General features: G+C 38.1%; 1 protein-coding gene across 2 annotated transcripts in view; it reads left to right on the forward strand.

Annotated features, from left to right (window-relative positions):
* Positions 1-10657, forward strand: part of nipbla (NIPBL cohesin loading factor a) — a 74559-nt gene extending 63902 nt beyond the window's left edge. For both annotated transcript variants that reach the window (XM_079816136.1, XM_079816137.1), the window contains exons 36-45: positions 418-508; positions 1320-1493; positions 1682-1872; positions 2732-2839; positions 3188-3388; positions 3489-3635; positions 5836-6233; positions 6341-6515; positions 7704-7883; positions 9596-10657. In XM_079816136.1, coding sequence (XP_079672262.1) covers positions 418-508; positions 1320-1493; positions 1682-1872; positions 2732-2839; positions 3188-3388; positions 3489-3635; positions 5836-6233; positions 6341-6515; positions 7704-7883; positions 9596-9964 — 2034 coding nt within the window. In that variant the 3' untranslated portion in view covers positions 9965-10657. The remainder of the gene's footprint in view (positions 1-417; positions 509-1319; positions 1494-1681; positions 1873-2731; positions 2840-3187; positions 3389-3488; positions 3636-5835; positions 6234-6340; positions 6516-7703; positions 7884-9595) is intronic.
* The last annotated feature ends 8845 nt before the right edge of the window (positions 10658-19502 follow it).

Here is a 19502-nt window from a genome sequence, read left to right on the forward strand (position 1 = left end):
TTTAAACCTAAGATTGCTTGTTACAGATAGTCATTAATTGATGTTTTATATATATATATATATATATATATATATATATATATATATATATATATATATATATATATATATATATATATATATATATATATATATATATATATATATATATATATATATATATATATATATATATATATAATATATATATATATATATATATATATATATATATATATAATATATATATATATATATATATATATATATATATATATATATATATTTTAAATTTGATTTATTTTTGTTTTCTTTTAAATATTAATCATATATTACCATAATTTTCCTTTTGTTTTATTCTTAATTTCGTTTCATTTTTTAAATTTGGTATGTTTAACAATAACTTCTGTTATTAAACCGGAAATCTGGAATTGACAGGTTGTGATAAAGGAGAAGGTTTTGGAGTTATTACTGTACTTCACTAATCACGAGGATGAGGAAGTCAAATGCAAAGCCATCATTGGGTTGGGTAAGATGACTCATTCAGTATTTTTTGGTAGTAATTTTAGTCATTCTTTGAATTTTAATTTTAGTTAGTATATTGTCTATAGCCCCTTTTCCACCTAAATTACCCGGAACAATTTGTCCCAGGAGCTCTGTTTCCCCCAGACCTGCTGCTGTCTGAGTTTCCATCACGGTCTAAAGTACCGTGAAGATTAGTCCGTTGACGTAGGACTGCACGTGACTTTCCAGAGCCCACTGGATTTTGTCCTCCACAAATAAACTTAATAAAGCCTGAACCTCGTTCGTTGTTAGTCCATTGGTCGTAAACTCCATTGTTGATTCGAATAGCAAACAATAGTTCTGCACGCACCGCAACAGACTTTTAGGTTGAAATAAAATGCTGCGTGAACTCAACCAATCAGCATGTTCAGTGCCCAAGTGCCATCCCTGAGAGTTCCTGAACTTTGAAAAAGTACTACCTCGCAAACAGGGCCGTTTAGAGGGGAACATTTCTACCCAGAACTTCATTTAGACCTTGGTTCCTGTGGTCAAAACACATAGAGTACCACCCCAAAGTCCCTAGTACTGATGTTTATGTGGTCAGTTTTACCAGGAAAATCCAAAGGATGTGACATTTACACGTTCCTGAGAGCGTCTCTTCCGTTCAATGACACATGAAACTAATGCTTATACAATGTTCAATTGTTTACTTTTTCAGCTTTTTGTTGTAGAACCTATTTTTGTCAGAGAATTTTTTTTATACACTACATATGGCAATGTTTTAATACTGAATAATATATACACCTTTTAACCTTTCTTTCTCTTGCATTCTGCAGGCTTCCTTTTCATCATGCACCCGAGTCAGATGTTCGTTCCAGAGGTGAAGTCTCTGTATAACGGGCTCCTATCTGATAAGCGGTGCTCCATCACGCTCAAGATCCAGGTGTTGAAGAACCTCCAGATGTATCTCCAAGAGGAGGACTCTCGCATGCAAGAGGCCGACAGAGAGTGTAAGTGACCGTGACATGATCATTCATAGGGCGGTGCAGTGGCTCAACATTTGCCATTATGATTTTGAGGTTAACAGCACAACTAGATCCAAACAGCTGAAAACTTGGACCAAACTAGGAACTGGAATTGATAAACTTCGTAAACTAAGTTCCCCTCTTAAAGAAAGCTTGTGCTTTTATTTTTCCAGGGCAGAAACTGTCAAAGCAGGAGGATCTGAAAGAGATGGGTGACATCTCCTCTGGTATGAGCAGTTCCATCATGCAGCTTTATTTGAAGCAGGTGTTGGAGTCTTTCTTCCACACGCAGTCCAGCGTACGACACTTCGCCCTCAATGTCATTGCTTTGACCCTCAGCCAGGGACTCATACACCCCGTGCAGGTACACACACCCGACATTGTAAACCCAGCATTGCTGTCATTACTTGTCCTGCACAGAATTTTAACCTCTATGCACCCCAACCCTTTGCATGTTGTTTTGTTTTACCTTAATAAAATCGCCAAGCCATGTTCACTGGTTTGATTCCCAGGAAACATGCATATGAATAAGATGCATTGGTTAAATGTGCATTAGGTCTGTCAAATACACTACCATTGTGGTGAGAGAGTGTTGTGTGTAAAAGTCTTTTATGCTCAGTAAAAACAGAAAACGGTTATTTTAAATTGAATTATTTCAAAATATTACTATTTTAAAATATAATTTATTCCTGTGATCAAAGCTGAATTTTCAGCATCATTACTCCAGTCTTCAGTGTCACATGATCCTTCAGAAATCATTCTATGATGATTTGATGCTCGTATTATCAATGTTGTAAAAAGCTGTTTGGCTGTAATGCATTCTTTGAATAGAAAGAAAAGCATTTATTTCACATCGTCTTTACTTTCAATTTTGTTGTTTGCAATTTCATGCAATTTAATCTTTAAGCTTGCAATGTAAACGTTTTAATTTCTTAAAATAAAAAATCTTACTGACCCCAAACTTTTGAACTGTAGTTGTATGGTAAATGTTCTTCCATAAATACATTTGACTGATTTGGTCATTCTATCATCTACAATTAAGAGCGTATTATTGTATTTAACACATTTTAATGGATTTAAATCCGTTTCACGACAATCCACACAGGAAATAATAATAAAAGGTGTATGTTGGGTGTGGGCCTACTCATCACTGTCACAACCTTGGCTGTAGAACTTGCAACTAACTTGGACTTGTCACTTTTCCTTCCTCCTTCCAATCAAAGTGTGTGCCATATCTGATCGCCATGGGGACTGACCCAGAGCCCACCATGAGGAACAAAGCGGACCAGCAGCTGGTGGAGATTGATAAGAAGTACACTGGATTTATCCATGTGAGCATCAATCTGCACACCTTGACACATGTCATATGCTTAAACTGGATCCCAGTTCGCTGTTCTTATTGGTCAGATACATTGAAGCTGAGTGTAAGAATGCACCATGGGATACCACATTATACTGTGAATTATCCAGGTTAAACCAACCTGTATTGGTTTTATTGTATCTTGCATGTACTAAATTGTGAACTAGAGTGATCGTTTATTTATGCACATGTATTGTTCCAGATGAATATATATTTTATTTATAGTATAATTGTTTATCATCTAATTATAATTATTTTAGTTTTAAATAGAATTAGATTAATGTGCTATAGCTGGTTTATTAATTTATTTTATCTACAGATGAAAGCTGTAGCAGGAATGAAGATGTCGTACCAAGTGCAGCAGGCCATCTGGGCATCATCAGGATCTGTGATCCGTGGTTTCCGTCAGGACGAGTCCAATTCCGCTCAATGTTCCCACCTCTACAGCATGGTCCGTGCAAACAGACAACACCGGCGAGCGTTCCTCATCGCACTGCTCAATCTCTTCGACGACAGCTCGGTTAGCAGTCTTTGTGTGTCTGTCTCTTCTTGTCGTTGGCTCTTTGTTGTGATGTTGAGACTGACCTTTTCCATCTGTCTGTCTCTCTCTGTCTGAGCAGAAGATGGAGGTGAGCATGCTGTTGTTCATCGCTGATAATCTGGCCTACTTCCCCTATCAGACTCAGGAGGAGCCGCTGTTCATCATGCATCATATAGACATCACACTGTCTGTATCAGGCAGCAACCTGCTGCAGACATTTAAAGAGGTAAACGTGCTCAAGTGCTTGTGTCTGATCTTAACCGTTTGTGCAGCACATTTCAGCACTGATTGTTTTGTGAGCCTGTCACAGTGTAATCCAGCTCTACTAAGAAGCTGTATTTGAAGAATGGGGCAGCGCTAACTCACAGCCTCGGTGTGAACAAAGCAAAACGCTGTTGCATAGAAGACATTTACGTAGGCACAACTAGGGGTGTGCCGGTTTCAGAATTGGTGATGACGGTTGTGATGTGAGTCAAATGTGACGGTTCGTAACATAACTGCCTGGAAACAAAAAAAGTGCAATGACATTTTAAATTCCTAATCTTTTTCGACTTCCAAGTTCCGTGACAGCGCACGCTCTGATCGGTAAAAGGGCAGAGATTTCAGACCTCTGTTTATTAAGGAGATCTCCAAGATTTCTCTTCTTGGTAGGGGGTGGTGCACAGACCTCTCCCGAATCATCTCCAGCAGTAGCAGCCTCCGAAGCACCACTAACTCCGCCTCCGTTTCCCTCGTAAGCTGAGGGAACCTATCTAAAAAATGTTTTTTTTTATGTTTGTAAAAAATATTTTAATAACACGGTTTTGGCGGTTATAGAGTTCTAATGACGGTGTTTAACTCTAACCGTCGGTCTCACGGTTATATACTAACCGTCACACCCCTAGGCACAGCAGCAAAAAATGGCCAATTCATTAAAATTTAATTTTAAAGGTCAGAAAGTGGAAAATAGTCACGAAAAACTAAATTATTATGGTGCAAAAAAGTTTGTGTAGGCAAACAAAAATACGCTTCCGTTAAGTCCCCTTATAATCAGTATTTTTTTCTTTCATATTTATATGGATGTCTGTACTTTTCATCATAAAGTATGAGTAAAGTATGATTTCCGACTGAAGCATGGCACTGTGTTTATTTACACACAAGCAGCTCGTGTTCCATGCAGGATCAAAAGCAACATGATCCCATTCATTTCAATGGAGAGCTGGCGACAGGAGCGTCAGTGACCATTGGTGACGGGATGTAGGTGTGTCCAATGACGCAGCAAAGTTGAGATGCGTTTAACTTGGCTGCAGGATGTAGAAGTTAATTTTAGTGGTTGTTAATTATGGTACTTGCACGCCATGCTGACTCCAAGGCTGAATGGTTTATAGATAGATAAATAGCTGCGGTGGCAAGGAACACTCATTATTTCTCGTTCATCTTTTTAATATTAAGCATTTTATGAACGGATTCCATTTATATTTATTCTTTTGCTTCCAAAATGTTTTTATCGACAAAAATCAATTAGTTGTTTACAACATGGAATAACATCTGTGAATGCCATTCACAAACGTTACTAAGCAACTAGTTGTGGGAACGGCCACTGGCGAAGTGCAGTGACAAAGCTTAAAGGCTGCTTCACATAAGCTCATTTTTGCGTCTGCTCTGAGTTTGGATCAATTATAATGTTCATTTTAAAACGCAATGTTGGAAAGCAAAGCAGTTATAAAACTATTAGTATTTTTATTTTACCATTTATAAATGTAGTTTTTTTGTGTTTTTTTTACAGTACATTAGTTTTATTGCAATGATAGAATTTATTTATTAGTAGTAGTAGTAGTAGTAGTAGTAGTAGTAGTAGTAGTAGTAGTAGTAGTAGTAGTAGTAGTAGTAGTAGTAGTAGTAGTAGTAGTAGTAGTAGTAGTAGTAGTAGTAGTAGTAGTAGTAGGTAGTATAAATTTTTTTTGGTGTGTGTTAATAATTTTTTTTTATCAAATTGAAGGGGGTAATTTTTTTTGTCCATAGCTCAGTACATGCTTTATAATATCTGGTGTTTTTGCTCCAAAAACAATTTCGTTTCACATGATCATTTTTCACTTTCTCTCCCTGTCTTACAAGTAGAGTTTAGATTCTCTGCCCAAGAATTTGTCCGGTTTAAATCTGGCTCGGGCTCATAATTACAGTTAATGTGTCAGGCCGGGCTGGGCTCAGACACAACGTGCACGGGCTCGGGTAGGGTCGGGCTTGATTTTTTTTTTGAGCCCGATCTAAGCTCTACTTACAAGTAAAGCAAGTGGTTGTTTTACTACTGTACCACAAAGTTTTCTATATTTAAATGACCTCTGTTATCACTGAACACATTGGTTATGACAGTTTCACGTATTAGATCCAAACATGTATGGTTGTGAGAAATTCCACCACAATTTCTAAACGAGCTGTTTTTGTACCAGTCTCTCGTTAAGATTCCAGGCAGGAAGAGCAGGAAAAGGAGACGGCGGCGGCGGCGACCACAGCCACAGCCACAGCCACAGCAGCAGCAGAACGGTGCGGAGGAGGAGAGAGGAGAGCAGGACGAGGAGAGAGAAAGGAACAGCGGAGATGAAGAATATGACGGTGATGATTTTGAGGAGGATGAGGAGGGGCAGCGAGTTAGGAAGCCCAAGCCTGTGGAGGTTATCAAGCAGTCGGAGTCAGATTCTGAGTCTGACCTCGATGATGCTGACGCTGTTATGGAGCGTCTTCCTGACGACACGTCTTCTCTCCTGGACTTCGCTAGGGCTTCACAGGGCATACTGTTACTGCTAGTGCTCAAACAACACCTTAAGAACCTCTACGGCTTCTCAGACAGGTAGCAAAACACCCATCATGCACCTCAACAACTCCCCAAAATATTGATTGCTATTCTCTCTTTATGTTTTATACATACTGTATTTATTCTGCTCTCTACCAATGCAGCAAAATTCAGAAGTACTCTCCCACGGAGTCGGCCAAGGTGTACGATAAAGCCGTCAATAGGAAGTCGTCAGTCAACTTCAGCCCACGGCAGACCATCGACTTCCTCCACCATAATGAGGTTCATGACGAGCTGACCTACGAGCTAAAGAGGAAGATCGTCAAACAGTTCCTCGATGTGAGCATACTTGTTTTCTTTTGGAATTTATTTCAAATCTTTTTTATTGGTTTTCAGTGACAGAATAGTGCATCATAAAAACAGTAAGATGTTGTCCATTATTAATCCCCTTACATAACCCCCCCCCCCCCCCCTCCCAAAATCCAATAACTCGATGTCCAAAAAAAGAAAGAAAAAATAATAAACATAAATAAATAAAAAGCTAAAATAATTTCTTAAAGATCCTTCTAATAGGTTATAATTATGTATCACTGCCAGTTAAGGTAAACCCTTAATGTAATTTAAGAAGGGATCCTTTTAGGAATTTTTAACATGTATATTCTATTTATATCGCTATTAATATTTTTTAACATTTTGTTTTTTATAAAGAAATTACCATTATATTTACCAATAATAATTGTCTTGGCAAACTTTTAAGGAGGCCACTGGGTGACTTAAATGATTTAATTTATTATAATATTATTCTTATATACATATAATAATAATAAACTTTATTTATAATGCACTATTCATGCATAACATGCAGTTTAAAGGTTTTTTTACATAAAAATAACATGGTGAAATATCAACAGTGAAATAAAAAGCATGTACAGCAAACAAGAAAAAAAAAGAATAGATAAAAAAAAATACAATACAGGATAAATTACTAAAACATATGAAAGGCAAACATTACAGTAAAAGTGGTCAGCTACAACACATCTAATAGGAAAAAAAAAAAAAAAATATAAGAGACCAATTACAAATCGAAGTTCATAGTAACTAATTAAACTAATTAAAAAGATTTAAAAAGCTCTGTGTTTAATTGCTAATTAAAAATACTAAGTGTACTAGCATTCTTAATATCTGATGGTACTGTGTTAGTTTTGGTGCATAATTTGCAAAGGCAGCAGCACCGATTTTCGTTCATCTATAGCTGGGAACCTCCAATAAACCTGCATTAGTTAATCTTAAGTTCTTGATGGGATATAATTAATGAGAGAACTGGCAATAAAGTTAAGTCCTTGTCCATTATGAGCTTTGTATGTGATGAGTTGGTCTTTATATAAAATAAATATTTTATAAAAAATAAAATGTATATTAAAACGTGCAGCTTTTTTACACCAGAAGTTATTAGAGCATATTATGGTGGACCTTCGAGTTGATGTTGAGAATTGCCGATTTACACTGCATGCTCTGCTTGATTCTCAGTTTAAATTGCTAATGGAGCACCTGGACCCTGATGAGGAGGACGAGGAGGGAGAGAATAGTGCAAACGTGAGGAATAAAGCCATCACAGCATTGCTGGGGGGAGCAGCCACAAGCCCCCGAAACCACCACACACTTGACTCAGAGGATGAGGACAGTGAAGGAGAGGAGAGGACACCAGGGGTGAGAGAACACTAAAACAGTCCAACACAGTCATCCTAGTCTGATTCTCTTACCAGCATATTCTGGCCAAGTACCACCTATTTAGACAGGAAGAAACTGTCTGACTGAAACTAGATAATTGCTCATGTTTTGTTTTTGTGTCTTTCGTCACCTTTATTTATACAGCGCTTTATACCATACAGATTGTTTCGAAGCAGCTTCGCAGTGATAAACAAGAAAATAACAGTGTTAATGTTGCAATTATGAAAATACAATTTCAGTGGTAAAGCAGCTCTAAAAAGACAGTAGTGTAATTAATCAACTCCGTTTGGTTCAATGTAGATTCAGCTGATTTGGTTCAATAGCAAATGTCAATGTTGCAAAATGAATCCGTTATGAAACCAACTCAGTTCAACTATGAAGCATTTCTGTAGAGGATAATAGTTATAGCCATAGTCATTATTCAGCTCAAGTCACTTGATTCGGTTCAGTAATAGTGCAAAGTTCATCAATGATGATTGAGTTCATCATTTAAAAACAAGCTCAATTCCGTTATAAGCAGCTCTAGAGAAGGCAATAGTGTTGCTATTCAGTTCAACTCAGTTTTGTGTTGATTCGATTCAGTTCAGTAGCAGCGTTGATGTTGCAGAGTTCATCAATTATGAAATTAATTCAAGGGTTAGTTCGCCCAAAAATGAGAATTACCCCTTAATTTACTCACCCTCAAGCAATTCTAGGTGTATATGACATTCTTCTTTCAGACGAACACAATCGGTGTTATATAAAAAAAATGCCCTGGCTCTTCGAATGGTACCTGCGATTTTGAAGCCCAAAAAATTGCATCTATCCATCATAAAAATAATCCACACGGCTCCAGGGGGTTAGTAAAAAGTTAAAAAGTGAGAAAAATATACATATTTATAACTTTATAAACCGTAATCACTGAATTCTAGTATCAGGCGTACGCGAGCCTTTTTCTGGCGGAAGAATGACCTCTGACCCGACGCATGACATAGGATGTAGGAGAAGCTCCCACATTTCTCTTTAAAAATTCTCGTTTTAGACTTCTAATTCGTGACCGGTGTTTTGTTTTGCTCTATCCTCTGCGCTTCCGTGTTCGTCGAGTCAGAGGTCACTCTTCCGCTGGAGCTCGACTTGTGTACAGCCGTTACCGGAAGCCAGAGATTATAGTTAAGCCATATTTAAGTTATAAATATGGATATTTTTCGTACTAAATTGCATTGCTCCGCCTCAGAAGGCCTTTATTAACCCCCTGGAGTCGTATGAATTACTTTTATGTAATATATACCTAGGATTGCTTGAGGTTGAGTACATTATGGGTAAAAATTCCCGTGAACTAACCTTTTCAGTTCAACTTTAAAGCAGCTGTACAGAAGACAATAGTGTCATTATCCAGCTCGGTTCAGTGTTGATTCAGTTCAGTTCAGTAAAAGTGGATAGTTCATCCATTTTTAAACTAATTTGAATCTGCTTTATAGCACCTCAACAGAAGACAATATCGTCACCATCCAGCTCGGTTCAGTGTTGATTCAGTTCAGTTCAATAATAGTGCATAGTTCATCCATTTTTAAACTAATTTGAATCTGCTTTATAGCACCTCAACAGAAGACAATAGTGTCATTTATCCAGCTCGGTTCAGTTCAAGTTTGTGTCAGTGCAGTCAAATCGATGATATTACTGAATATTAAGAGTCTTTGAACCCCTCTTCACAGGCGTCTCGACGCGGGAGGCGCACAGGAGAATCCGCAGACGTGCTGTTGGCGAACATGAACGAATCCGTCAGCGCGCTCGATATCATCGCCATCCACTGCCCCAAATACAAAGACCGGCCGCAGATAGCACGCGTGATCCAGAGGAACAGCGACGGTTACAACATCCACTGGATGGCAGGCTCATACTCCAGCACTTGGGCTGAAGCGAAGCGCCGCGAAGGACGCAAGCTGGTGCCTTGGGTTGACACCATCAGAGAGACCGACATCATCTATAAAAAAATTACACTCACCAGTGGCAACAAGCTCAACAACAAAATGGCGCAGACTCTACGTTCACTCTACGCTGCCAAGGACAGGAACTCCAGCTAATAATACGTAAACACATGCACACGCACGCACATACCTCCCATCTCAGATTCTCTCCCTGCCTATCAGCCAAACATCTCCGGGTCAGCCAAACATGAACACACAAACACGAGCGGCTATTCTACACTACAGACTCTTTCTCTCTCTCTCTCTCTGATGCACTCTGGGTCTGGTGGTGACATTTTGCCCTCTGCGCCAGGGTGCATCGTCGTATCGCAGGAATAAAATGTTTGGAGAAACATTGTATGGGTGCTCCTTCGCTGTTGTGCAGCAGATTTCTGGTTGTTTGATTTCTACTCCCAGTGTATCATAGTTTAACATAAAAATATTGTTTATATCTATAAAAGAAATTTAAATATATACTGAATGTTGAAAGAATTAGTTTGTTGATGTTTTTACTTTAATTCTTTCGTTTTTTCTCAATTTCTTTTTGGATTTCTTAGCGTCAAGCGGCTTTCTATAGCATAGCTCCTTCTTTATTGGCTGATGATGATTCTCTCTGTTGAGCTGTTTGTCCATTTTGTACGATAGCACCGTGTGGCTGTAATTTATTGTGTATAGCATGCAGTGTCTGTGAGGAGGGCTGTGTCGAAGGAGATTTGCGATAACAGGTTGCCCTGCTCAGCATAAAGGGACTCACATGCCTCTGATGGAACAAATACTGCAATAAATTTTCTACTTCTCTTACTTGCAAGACTCATCCTGTCCGTTTGCAACTCTTGTTCACTTGTCTTTGTTTTTTTTGCCATGTGCTTTGTTTTATTGACAGGTATAGTGAAGCGAGGACAGAACATTATACAGGACGACATGTCCAGTGTGTTGGACAACTTGCGCACGGCTCTTGTTGAAGGTGCCCCAAGTCATTTTTTTCTATTATAGAATTAAATAAGAAATGAGCACTTTTTATGGTCACACTTGAAAGTAACACTTTAATTTACAGTGTCCTTGTTACATATATGTATTTACCATAATAATAACAGAAAATTATGCATAATTACATGCAACTAATCCTAACCCTATAGTAAGTGCTTGTATTTAATTGATAATATTGCTCCGTACTTAAATATATAATTACACAGGTACTGAGTAATAATATTAAGTAACAGCGTGTTATTACTATAGGTTTACAAATTGGTGTAGGACTTACTGGTAAATTTTACAAATAATTAAACGGCAAGTTAAATGGGATTACATTTTGAAAAGTCTGAAATAGTATTTTCATATAAAACAATCTGTTTTAGTGTTGCTTGTAATTATGCATAATTTGCCGTTATTACTATAGTAAATACATGCAACAAGGGCACATCAAAATGAAGTGTTACCCATTTTACTTATTTAGTTGCTCAATTTAATTGTATGTCGGAGCAAACCACATCTGCACACAAGAATAGTACTTTTAATATGTGTACAAACATGCACTCCCAAGATGACTTGCTCAATCATTTTTTGCACTTTGCTAAACATTTAATAATGATAAATGATGCCTTAAACTGACTATTTCCAGGCAAAGCCATCCTTGTTGTGGTATCATCTCATATTCTAAGAGTGATCCAGAGCTGGTGGGGTCAGCAGAGAGACTAATGTAGGTTGTTTAGGATAGGAGACACCGAAACAAACATGTATGCAATATACTGTATAGTATGTACTATATGCACCCTATGCAAATTTTATGCATAGAAAACTCAGATGGCCTACTTTATTTTTAACTGAACAGCGTCATTGATGAACCGCAAGTAATATCAATAAGAGTTTTTAACACTATAAAGCCTACTGCATCATATTTGCTGCAGACAATCTACCACATGCCTTCTGTCGTCTGATTGATAGTTTATACTTTTAGCAAGTAAAAGGCCTTTTAGTATAATTGTAAAAACGTCCCCCTTTAGCTCGTGGTTCATGTGTCTGTCTGCTGTGAAAATCTTTACTGATTTTTATAAAGTAAACATAAGAATAACTTAGTGATATTTCAACTTAATTTACTTAATTAACATTAACATTGCTTGATATTAAAATGTGAGTCAAATATGATCCATCAAGCTTGATGTTATTTTCATCAAGCGAAGTCCAATTTTTGGTCAAGATCTTTTTTACAGAGTAACATCTTCCATGTTTTCTATGACTGTGGAAAGCCTGAATACGGCATCCTACAGGATTACTTTTATCTATTATTTATCTTTCAAACGTGTCTTGGTTTGTTTGTGCCCTCTTGTACAGGTTGTATGGCTCCAGTTTTCATTCCTGTGGCTCAAAGAGTCATGTCAAGTCAAGTCACCTTCATTTATATAGCGCTTTTTGCAACACCGAATGCTTCAAAGCAGCTTTACAGTGATGATAGGAAATGTATTTAGTTTTTGAAGAAAAGTTTTCAATTCATTTGTGTTGTAAAAGCTGATTAGTTATTTAATTTGGTGCCATTTAAACAACAATTAAAACAGAGAACTTCCAATGGCTTCCGGACCATGAAATAAGTTTGACATAGTTTTGAACTATACCATCATCTAAGAGCATGAGTAGAGCAGAACATGCAAAGCATGGGAAAGAATGAGAAAAATGTGCCTTAAGAAATTCAGCAAGAAATTCATGTGCCAAATTTGTAAATGTAAATATATGCTAATAGGATCCAGGATATCTGTCCTCATGTGACTTTTTAGAAGTCAGAAATATTACACCGTTAACCTGTTAAACATTAAGCTTGCTTTTAAAAAAATGATACCGTACCAATGAGCCAAAACATTATGCCGTTGGTCATCTGTGTGCTGTCGACCCACTGAGGTCTGGACTCTACAAGAAGGTGTGCTGCGATATCTGCCACCAAGACGTTAGCAGCAGATCCTTCAAGTCCTATAGGTTGTGAGGGGGAGCCGTCGTGGATCGAACTTGTTTGTTCAGCACATCCCACAGATGCTCAATTGGATTGAGATCTGGGGAATTTGGAGGCCATGTCAACACCCTCAACTCCTCCTCATGTTCCTCAAACCATTCCTGAATAATGTGTGCAGTGTGGCAGGGCACATTATCCTGCTGAATGAGACCACAGCCTCCAGGGAACAATGTTTAGGTTGGTGGCACGTGTCCAATTTACGTCCACATGAATGGCCGGACTCAAGGTCCCAGCAGAACATTGTCCAGAGCATCACCCTGCCTCCACCGGCTTGTCGTTGTTCTACAGTAATCCTGGTGCCATCTCTTCCCCAGGTAAATGGCATACACGCACACTGCCATTCACACAATGACAATCGGAGCCCTCAATTAATTTACTCATCGGACCAGGCGACCATCTTCCACTTCCACAAGGTCCAGTTCCTACTCGCTAATCCATTATAGGTGCTTTCGTGGTGGAAAGGGGTCATCATAGGCACTCTGATTGGGCTACGCATGGTGACACATTCCCATAACATCATTAAAATTTTGTTTGACTAGTACTTGGACTACCCAGACCTGAATGTGTGGCCTTGTTAGGAGATGATCAATGATATTCGCTTCACCTGTGACTGGTCATGTTTTGGCTCATCAGTGTTTGTCAAATTAAAGAAACTTTTAAAGTTAGCCATGTTTAAGTAACGTGTCGTGACCAGTGTTGGGGAAAGTTACTTTGAAAAGTAATGCATTACAATATTGCGTTACTCCCTTAAAAAGTAACTAATTGAGTTACGTAGTTACTTTTTAAGAAAAATAATGCGTTACGTTACTTTTGCGTTACTTTTTCTCACCTGGGCTGGGCTTGTTTTTGTTTTTGGGTTTTTTTTATAACAAAAAAGTTATAATTTTGTGCAACGGTAAAGACCTCTTCATACCAAAATTGAAATAATAAGCCCCAGGCTGAGGTAAAAATGCAAATTCACGCATGAACAGTAGAGGGCGCAGCTCCATTCTGGATAATGGTAGAATAGGATGCAGGAGAACAAAGTTTTACCAATAAAAACAAAAAATCTAGTAATTTTCATCATCAAAGGTCAGCAGCAAGACATTGGTAAATTAAACATAAAGGTAGATTATGCATAAAAATAGTTGTTTTATTTAACATTTAATTATTGGAGGTTTGCATAGTTTTCTGATTTTGCATTTGACTGATTTTATTCATTTTGAGTACTGAATCTTTATTGTGCAAGTGAGATAAATAAATGCTCACATTTAGTCTAGAACTACAATAACCATCATGTTCACACACACACCTCTGCACTTATTTTTCTCAACATGGGCACAGGAGAGCCGTCAGTCAAATTAATGTGAAAGTAACTTGCGTTACTTTTTTGAAAAAGTAACTCAGATATTTTGTTGTAAATTTGAAAAGTAATGCGTTACTTTACTAGTTACTTGGAAAAAGTAATATTATTACGTAACTCAAGTTACTTGTAATACGTTACCCCCAACACTGGTCGTGACCCCCCAGTGAAATCTCATTGGTCCAAAATTGTGTTATAGAATATATACAGTAGGTATGGACGCAAACCTTAATCTAAGTTCTTTGGTGTCATTATTTATGGTTATAACTGTAGAACGTCACATTGCTTTAACTGTCAGCAGGTGCTGGAAACAGGACAACAGGTGTTTGCTGCAATGGAAACGTTTCCCTGGACGTCATTCTGGGAGAAGAATGCATGTTATGACTGGCTACAGCCTTCATGATGGAGAGAATACGTGATTTCAACAGATGAAAGAAACAGATAAGTGACCAGTTGTTGTTGAGAACTAATGTGCATGAAATACAGAACAATGGAAGTTATTTATGCATCCAGAATACATAATTAATTTAAAACATTTCGATTCTCCTCATTTTTATAACTGTAATAAATGACAAATTAACCTAAACTGTTTTTAATAAAAAAAATTATATTCTGTCAAACCAAGACATGTTACCATTCCTAAATATAGAAGCTTTCTTCGACTTCTAATACTATGGCCTTGACACTACCAGTCAAATGTTTTTTGGACAGTAAGATTTTTTAAATGTTTTTAAAATAAGTCTCTTCTGCTTACCAAGGCTGCATTTATTTGATAAAAAAAAACAAACGGTAATATTGTGAAATATTATTAAAATGTAAAATAATTGTTTTCTATTTGAATATGTTGTAAAATGTAATTTATTCCTGTGATCAAAGCTGAATTCAGCATCATTACTCCAGTCTTCAGTGTCACATGATCCTTCAGAAATCATTCGAATATGGTTTGATGCTCAAGAAACATTTATGATTATTATCAATGTTGAAAACAGCTGTGTAAAACATTATATTTTTTAGGATTTCTTTAAAAGTTCGAAAGAACAGTATTTATCTGAAATAGAAAGCTATTTTGGTTCCAAATGCCATAACTTTTGTCCAAACTTGCTTTTATGAGTTTCTACAAACATTTGTGAAAGAATGTGTCACTCTCAGGATCTCCGTGAATAGAAGTGTGGTGCCGTGATAGGTTGCCACCTGTGCAATAAGTCTATTCGTGAAATTCTCTCACCACTAAATATTCCACGCTCAACTGTTAGTGGTATTATAACAAAGTGGAAGCAATTTGGAACAACAGCAACTAAAATCACAGATCGGGGACAGCACATGCTGAGGTGCACAGTGCGCAGGAGTCGCCAACTTTCTGCGTTGTCAATAGCTATAGACCTCCAAACTTTGTGTGGCCTTCAGATTAGCTCAAGAACAGTGTTCTCCAACCCTGATCAAACTCACCTACCTGTGATTTTCTAATGAACCTGAAGACATTGTTTAGCATGTTCAGGTGTGTTTGATTAGGGTTGGAGCTAAACTCTGCAGCGCATTGGCCCTCCAGGGCAAGATTTGAATAACCCTGGTTTAGAGCTTCATGGAATGGGTTTCCATTAGGGTTAGGAATCGTAATAAATTTTACAGTTCCGATTCTGCCAAACGATTCCTGTTCCGATTAAATTATTTATTAATATTATAAATAAGCTCAAACGTGATGAGTAACACAAGAATGAATTTCATTGGTTCTTGCTGAAGCTCAAACTGTGTTGCGCATCACTCCGAGCTCCTGCGAGAGCGGCGCGGCGCGTCTTGGACAATCGAGGAGAGTTGAAATCAGGTCAACTTTATGGTAATGAGCTATGATACGGTTTGGCTGCAACCAATCGGAATGTAGAAGTGCTTCGCTTGAGATGATTCCAGAGAGCGCCGTCCTGTAAACTTTGGTTCCGACCACATTGTTGTGGCGGGTTTGATAAGAAGGTGCGCAACACTATTTATAGGCAACATTTTGCTCTAGGAACGCAACGGATATGCAATTAATTTGCTCAAAACAACACCGATTTGACCAATTGCATTAATGCTGCACTTCAACCGTTATTGTAATGTAGGCTGCACACAAATGAATGTTAATGTTAATTAAAGAATTAAATTGGTTTATTTTGTTAGCAAACATGTAACTATAAGTTCTTTCCATCTATCTATCTGTTTTTGTTTTGTTTTTTTTACTTTCCCATTTAAATGATTTCATGTGGTTAACTTATACGGTTATACCCTACTTGTGGTTAGTCAGCACAAATGCCGATCAACATGATTGTTTGCCTCTTTAAATAAAGTTTAAAAAAAGACCAAGCATTCGATCTACGTCAGAGCATCAGCGCGTCCACATCTTTCTACAGCGTCGTTGGCAGGGTCGCCAGAGCGAATTTTGGCGGGCTCTCGCCGGCGGCGGTGTGAACGCACACTAACACGAGAATTAACCTCATTGGTTCTTTCGGAAGCTCAATAATATGTCACAGTATTACTGTTTTTATTGTATATTGATTAAATAAATGCAGCCTTGGTGAGCGGTAAAGATTTCTATCAAAATCTTTAAAAAAAAAGAAAATTACTCCAAACTTTTGAATATTTGTGTGTGTGTGGATCTTGAAACAGAAGCATATACCATCACTTAACCTCAGAGCTCATAGTAGATCTGTTTTGGTTTCAAATCATAAAAAGTCTCCTTCTCAAAGTGGATTTTTACTTCCAGAACCCAACATTTAGATGCACTCTATATATATTCAGCCTCCCTCTCCTTCTCTTCTGTTTTCCTCTGTCTAGTACTCGCATTACAGATTTACAACAGCTACTGACTAATTACTCTTCACCTTGTCATGTTGAGGTAATTGCATTAACAAGGCTGTTTCTTGTTGGCGGGTGTATTAGTGATGTCCTGTGTGGTGTGTGATGACACAGGTGAGTGGGGTGGCCGAAACATGAACTCTGAATTAGAGCTCAGATCACCAACGCGCTCCATATCTCTGGTTTCATTCTCTTCTTCATTTCCATCATCACTCTCTATTTATACATCTTTCTTCCACAAACCCAAGCTCTTCATTGAGTCAAGGGTCTTACTTTTCAGGTATCAAATTAGACAGATCTATGACTCAAAAAACTTATGAACAGTCTTATAGAAAAAAAAACTTTATGACTAACTTGTAAGACTAGTCTTAGCAGTTTATGCAACCAGCTTCAGGTTTCTGCGCCAGTCAAGTGACTGAAAACTATGAATATGGGTTAGAAACTACTTAAAGATGAGTACATTTTTTATTCATATTTTTTATTAAACAATGGATAACCATGAAAAAATAACTTGGGGAGAAAAACATAAATAGATATTTAAAAATATATGTATAAATAAGGATGAATTATCAAAGCCATTCGGTTGGGTTTTTAACATTGAACATAAGAATTTTTAAAGACCCCCTGTGGTGAAAATCCAAGTTTTTAATGTTGTTTGTATGTCTGTGTGGTGTTTTTAATTAAGGACGTGGCCACTTTGAGTGTCAGGTGGATCGTTTGTCTGCTGTCTGTTAAAGGGTTAGTTCACCCAAAAATGAAAATTCTGTCATTAATTACTCACCCTCATGTCATTCGACACCCCTAAGACCTCCGTTCATCTTCGGAACACAAATGAAGATATTTTTGTTGAAAGCTGATGGCTGAGAAAGGCTTCAGATAGGCCTCCATTGGCATTCAGTACATTTACACTCACAAGACCCAGAAAAGGCACTTAAAACGTCGTTACAAAGTCCATCTCACCACAGTGACTCTACAATAATTTTACGATGCGACGACAATAGTTTTTGTGCGCAAAAAAAATCAAAATAACACCTTTATCCAACTTGTTCTTGTCTTCCGTGTGTGCCTCCACGACGCATGCGCGAGAATATGACGTAGCGCCGGGGTTCGGGAATCCATGAAATGCACACTTTAGCCCCATTTTGAGCACTACGCCGAGACCTAAAGCACGATCAATGTAGAATTCAACAGCTTAGATACGCGCGTCTTCCTCTGCTTGTCAACAAATCGCTTCTGGGTCATGTGTCCGAACGCCGGATCTGCGTCATATTCTCGCGCATGCGTCGTGGAGGCACACACGGAAGACAAGAACAAGTTGGATAAAGGTGTTATTTTGATTTTTTTTTTGCGCACAAAAACTATTGGCGTCGCATCGTAAAATTATTGTAGAGTCACTGTGGTGAGATGGACTTTGTAACGACGTTTTAAGTGCCTTTTATGGGTCTTGTGAGTGTAAATGTACTGAATGCCAATGGAGGCCTATCTGAAGCCTTTCTCAGCCATCAGCTTTCAACAAAAATATCTTCATTTGTGTTCCGAATATGAACGGAGGTCTTACGGGTGTCGAACGACATGAGGGTGAGTAATTAATGACAGAATTTTCATTTTTGGGTGAACTAACCCTTTAAGGGTCCTGCACACTGTGCGATTTTTCAAAATCCTCTGCGAATGTTGCTTGTCAGACTGTACGAACATGATCCCCGATGTAATACATGTCACACTGTAGGATCTCAGTTGTCATTATGTCAGACTGTACGACAGTCAGACGCGAAAGACGCAAGCAAGAGACTCGTACAGACTGAGTTTTACGTCATCAATCCGTGACACGTTCGGTAACGGTGAGCCGCATTCACAGACACAATGGTAGCGTTCAGCAAACAACAAAAACAAGCGGTGGCATTTTTCATTCACCTGACTCTTTTCGACATGTTCCCTCTTGTGATTTGATGTTGTCGCACGAAATGCGTCATCAGGTTCTGCGCTCCTATTGGTTCTTGATTTGACGGTCGTCCTAGGAGAAGTCACACTGCAGGATTGCGCCTCAAATCTTCTGACACTGCCAGAATTTTGTCCGAGGTAAAATTTGATCGCAACGGTCATTAATCGGTTGTCGGGGCACATGTCAAACTAAGGATCAAAGACTTCAGATTTTAGCCTAGGATCAGATAAATCTTTTAGGATTTCAAAATTTGTCTCAGACAGGCCAAATCGTGGCCAAAATCGCACAGTGTGCACCCGGCTTTAGTCATCACGTCACCTCAGCTTCACCCACGTCCCGCCTCTTTGCCCATTTTCTGTTATCCGGGAGTGACGCGCTGTCAAGATGGCAACGGCTGATACATCGACTTATAGATGAGCCTGTATGAGTGAGTGGAGGCGGGGCTCATTTGCATATTCATGGATCAGCATATACTAAATGAGGCGAGGGTGTACAGTTACATTCAAACTATTTTAAGGCATGGACATGAAGTTTAAATATGCCGTTTTGTTGAGTT

This window comes from Gobio gobio (assembly GCF_949357685.1).
Source record: "Gobio gobio genome assembly, chromosome: 4".
Taxonomy (NCBI): domain Eukaryota; kingdom Metazoa; phylum Chordata; class Actinopteri; order Cypriniformes; family Gobionidae; genus Gobio; species Gobio gobio.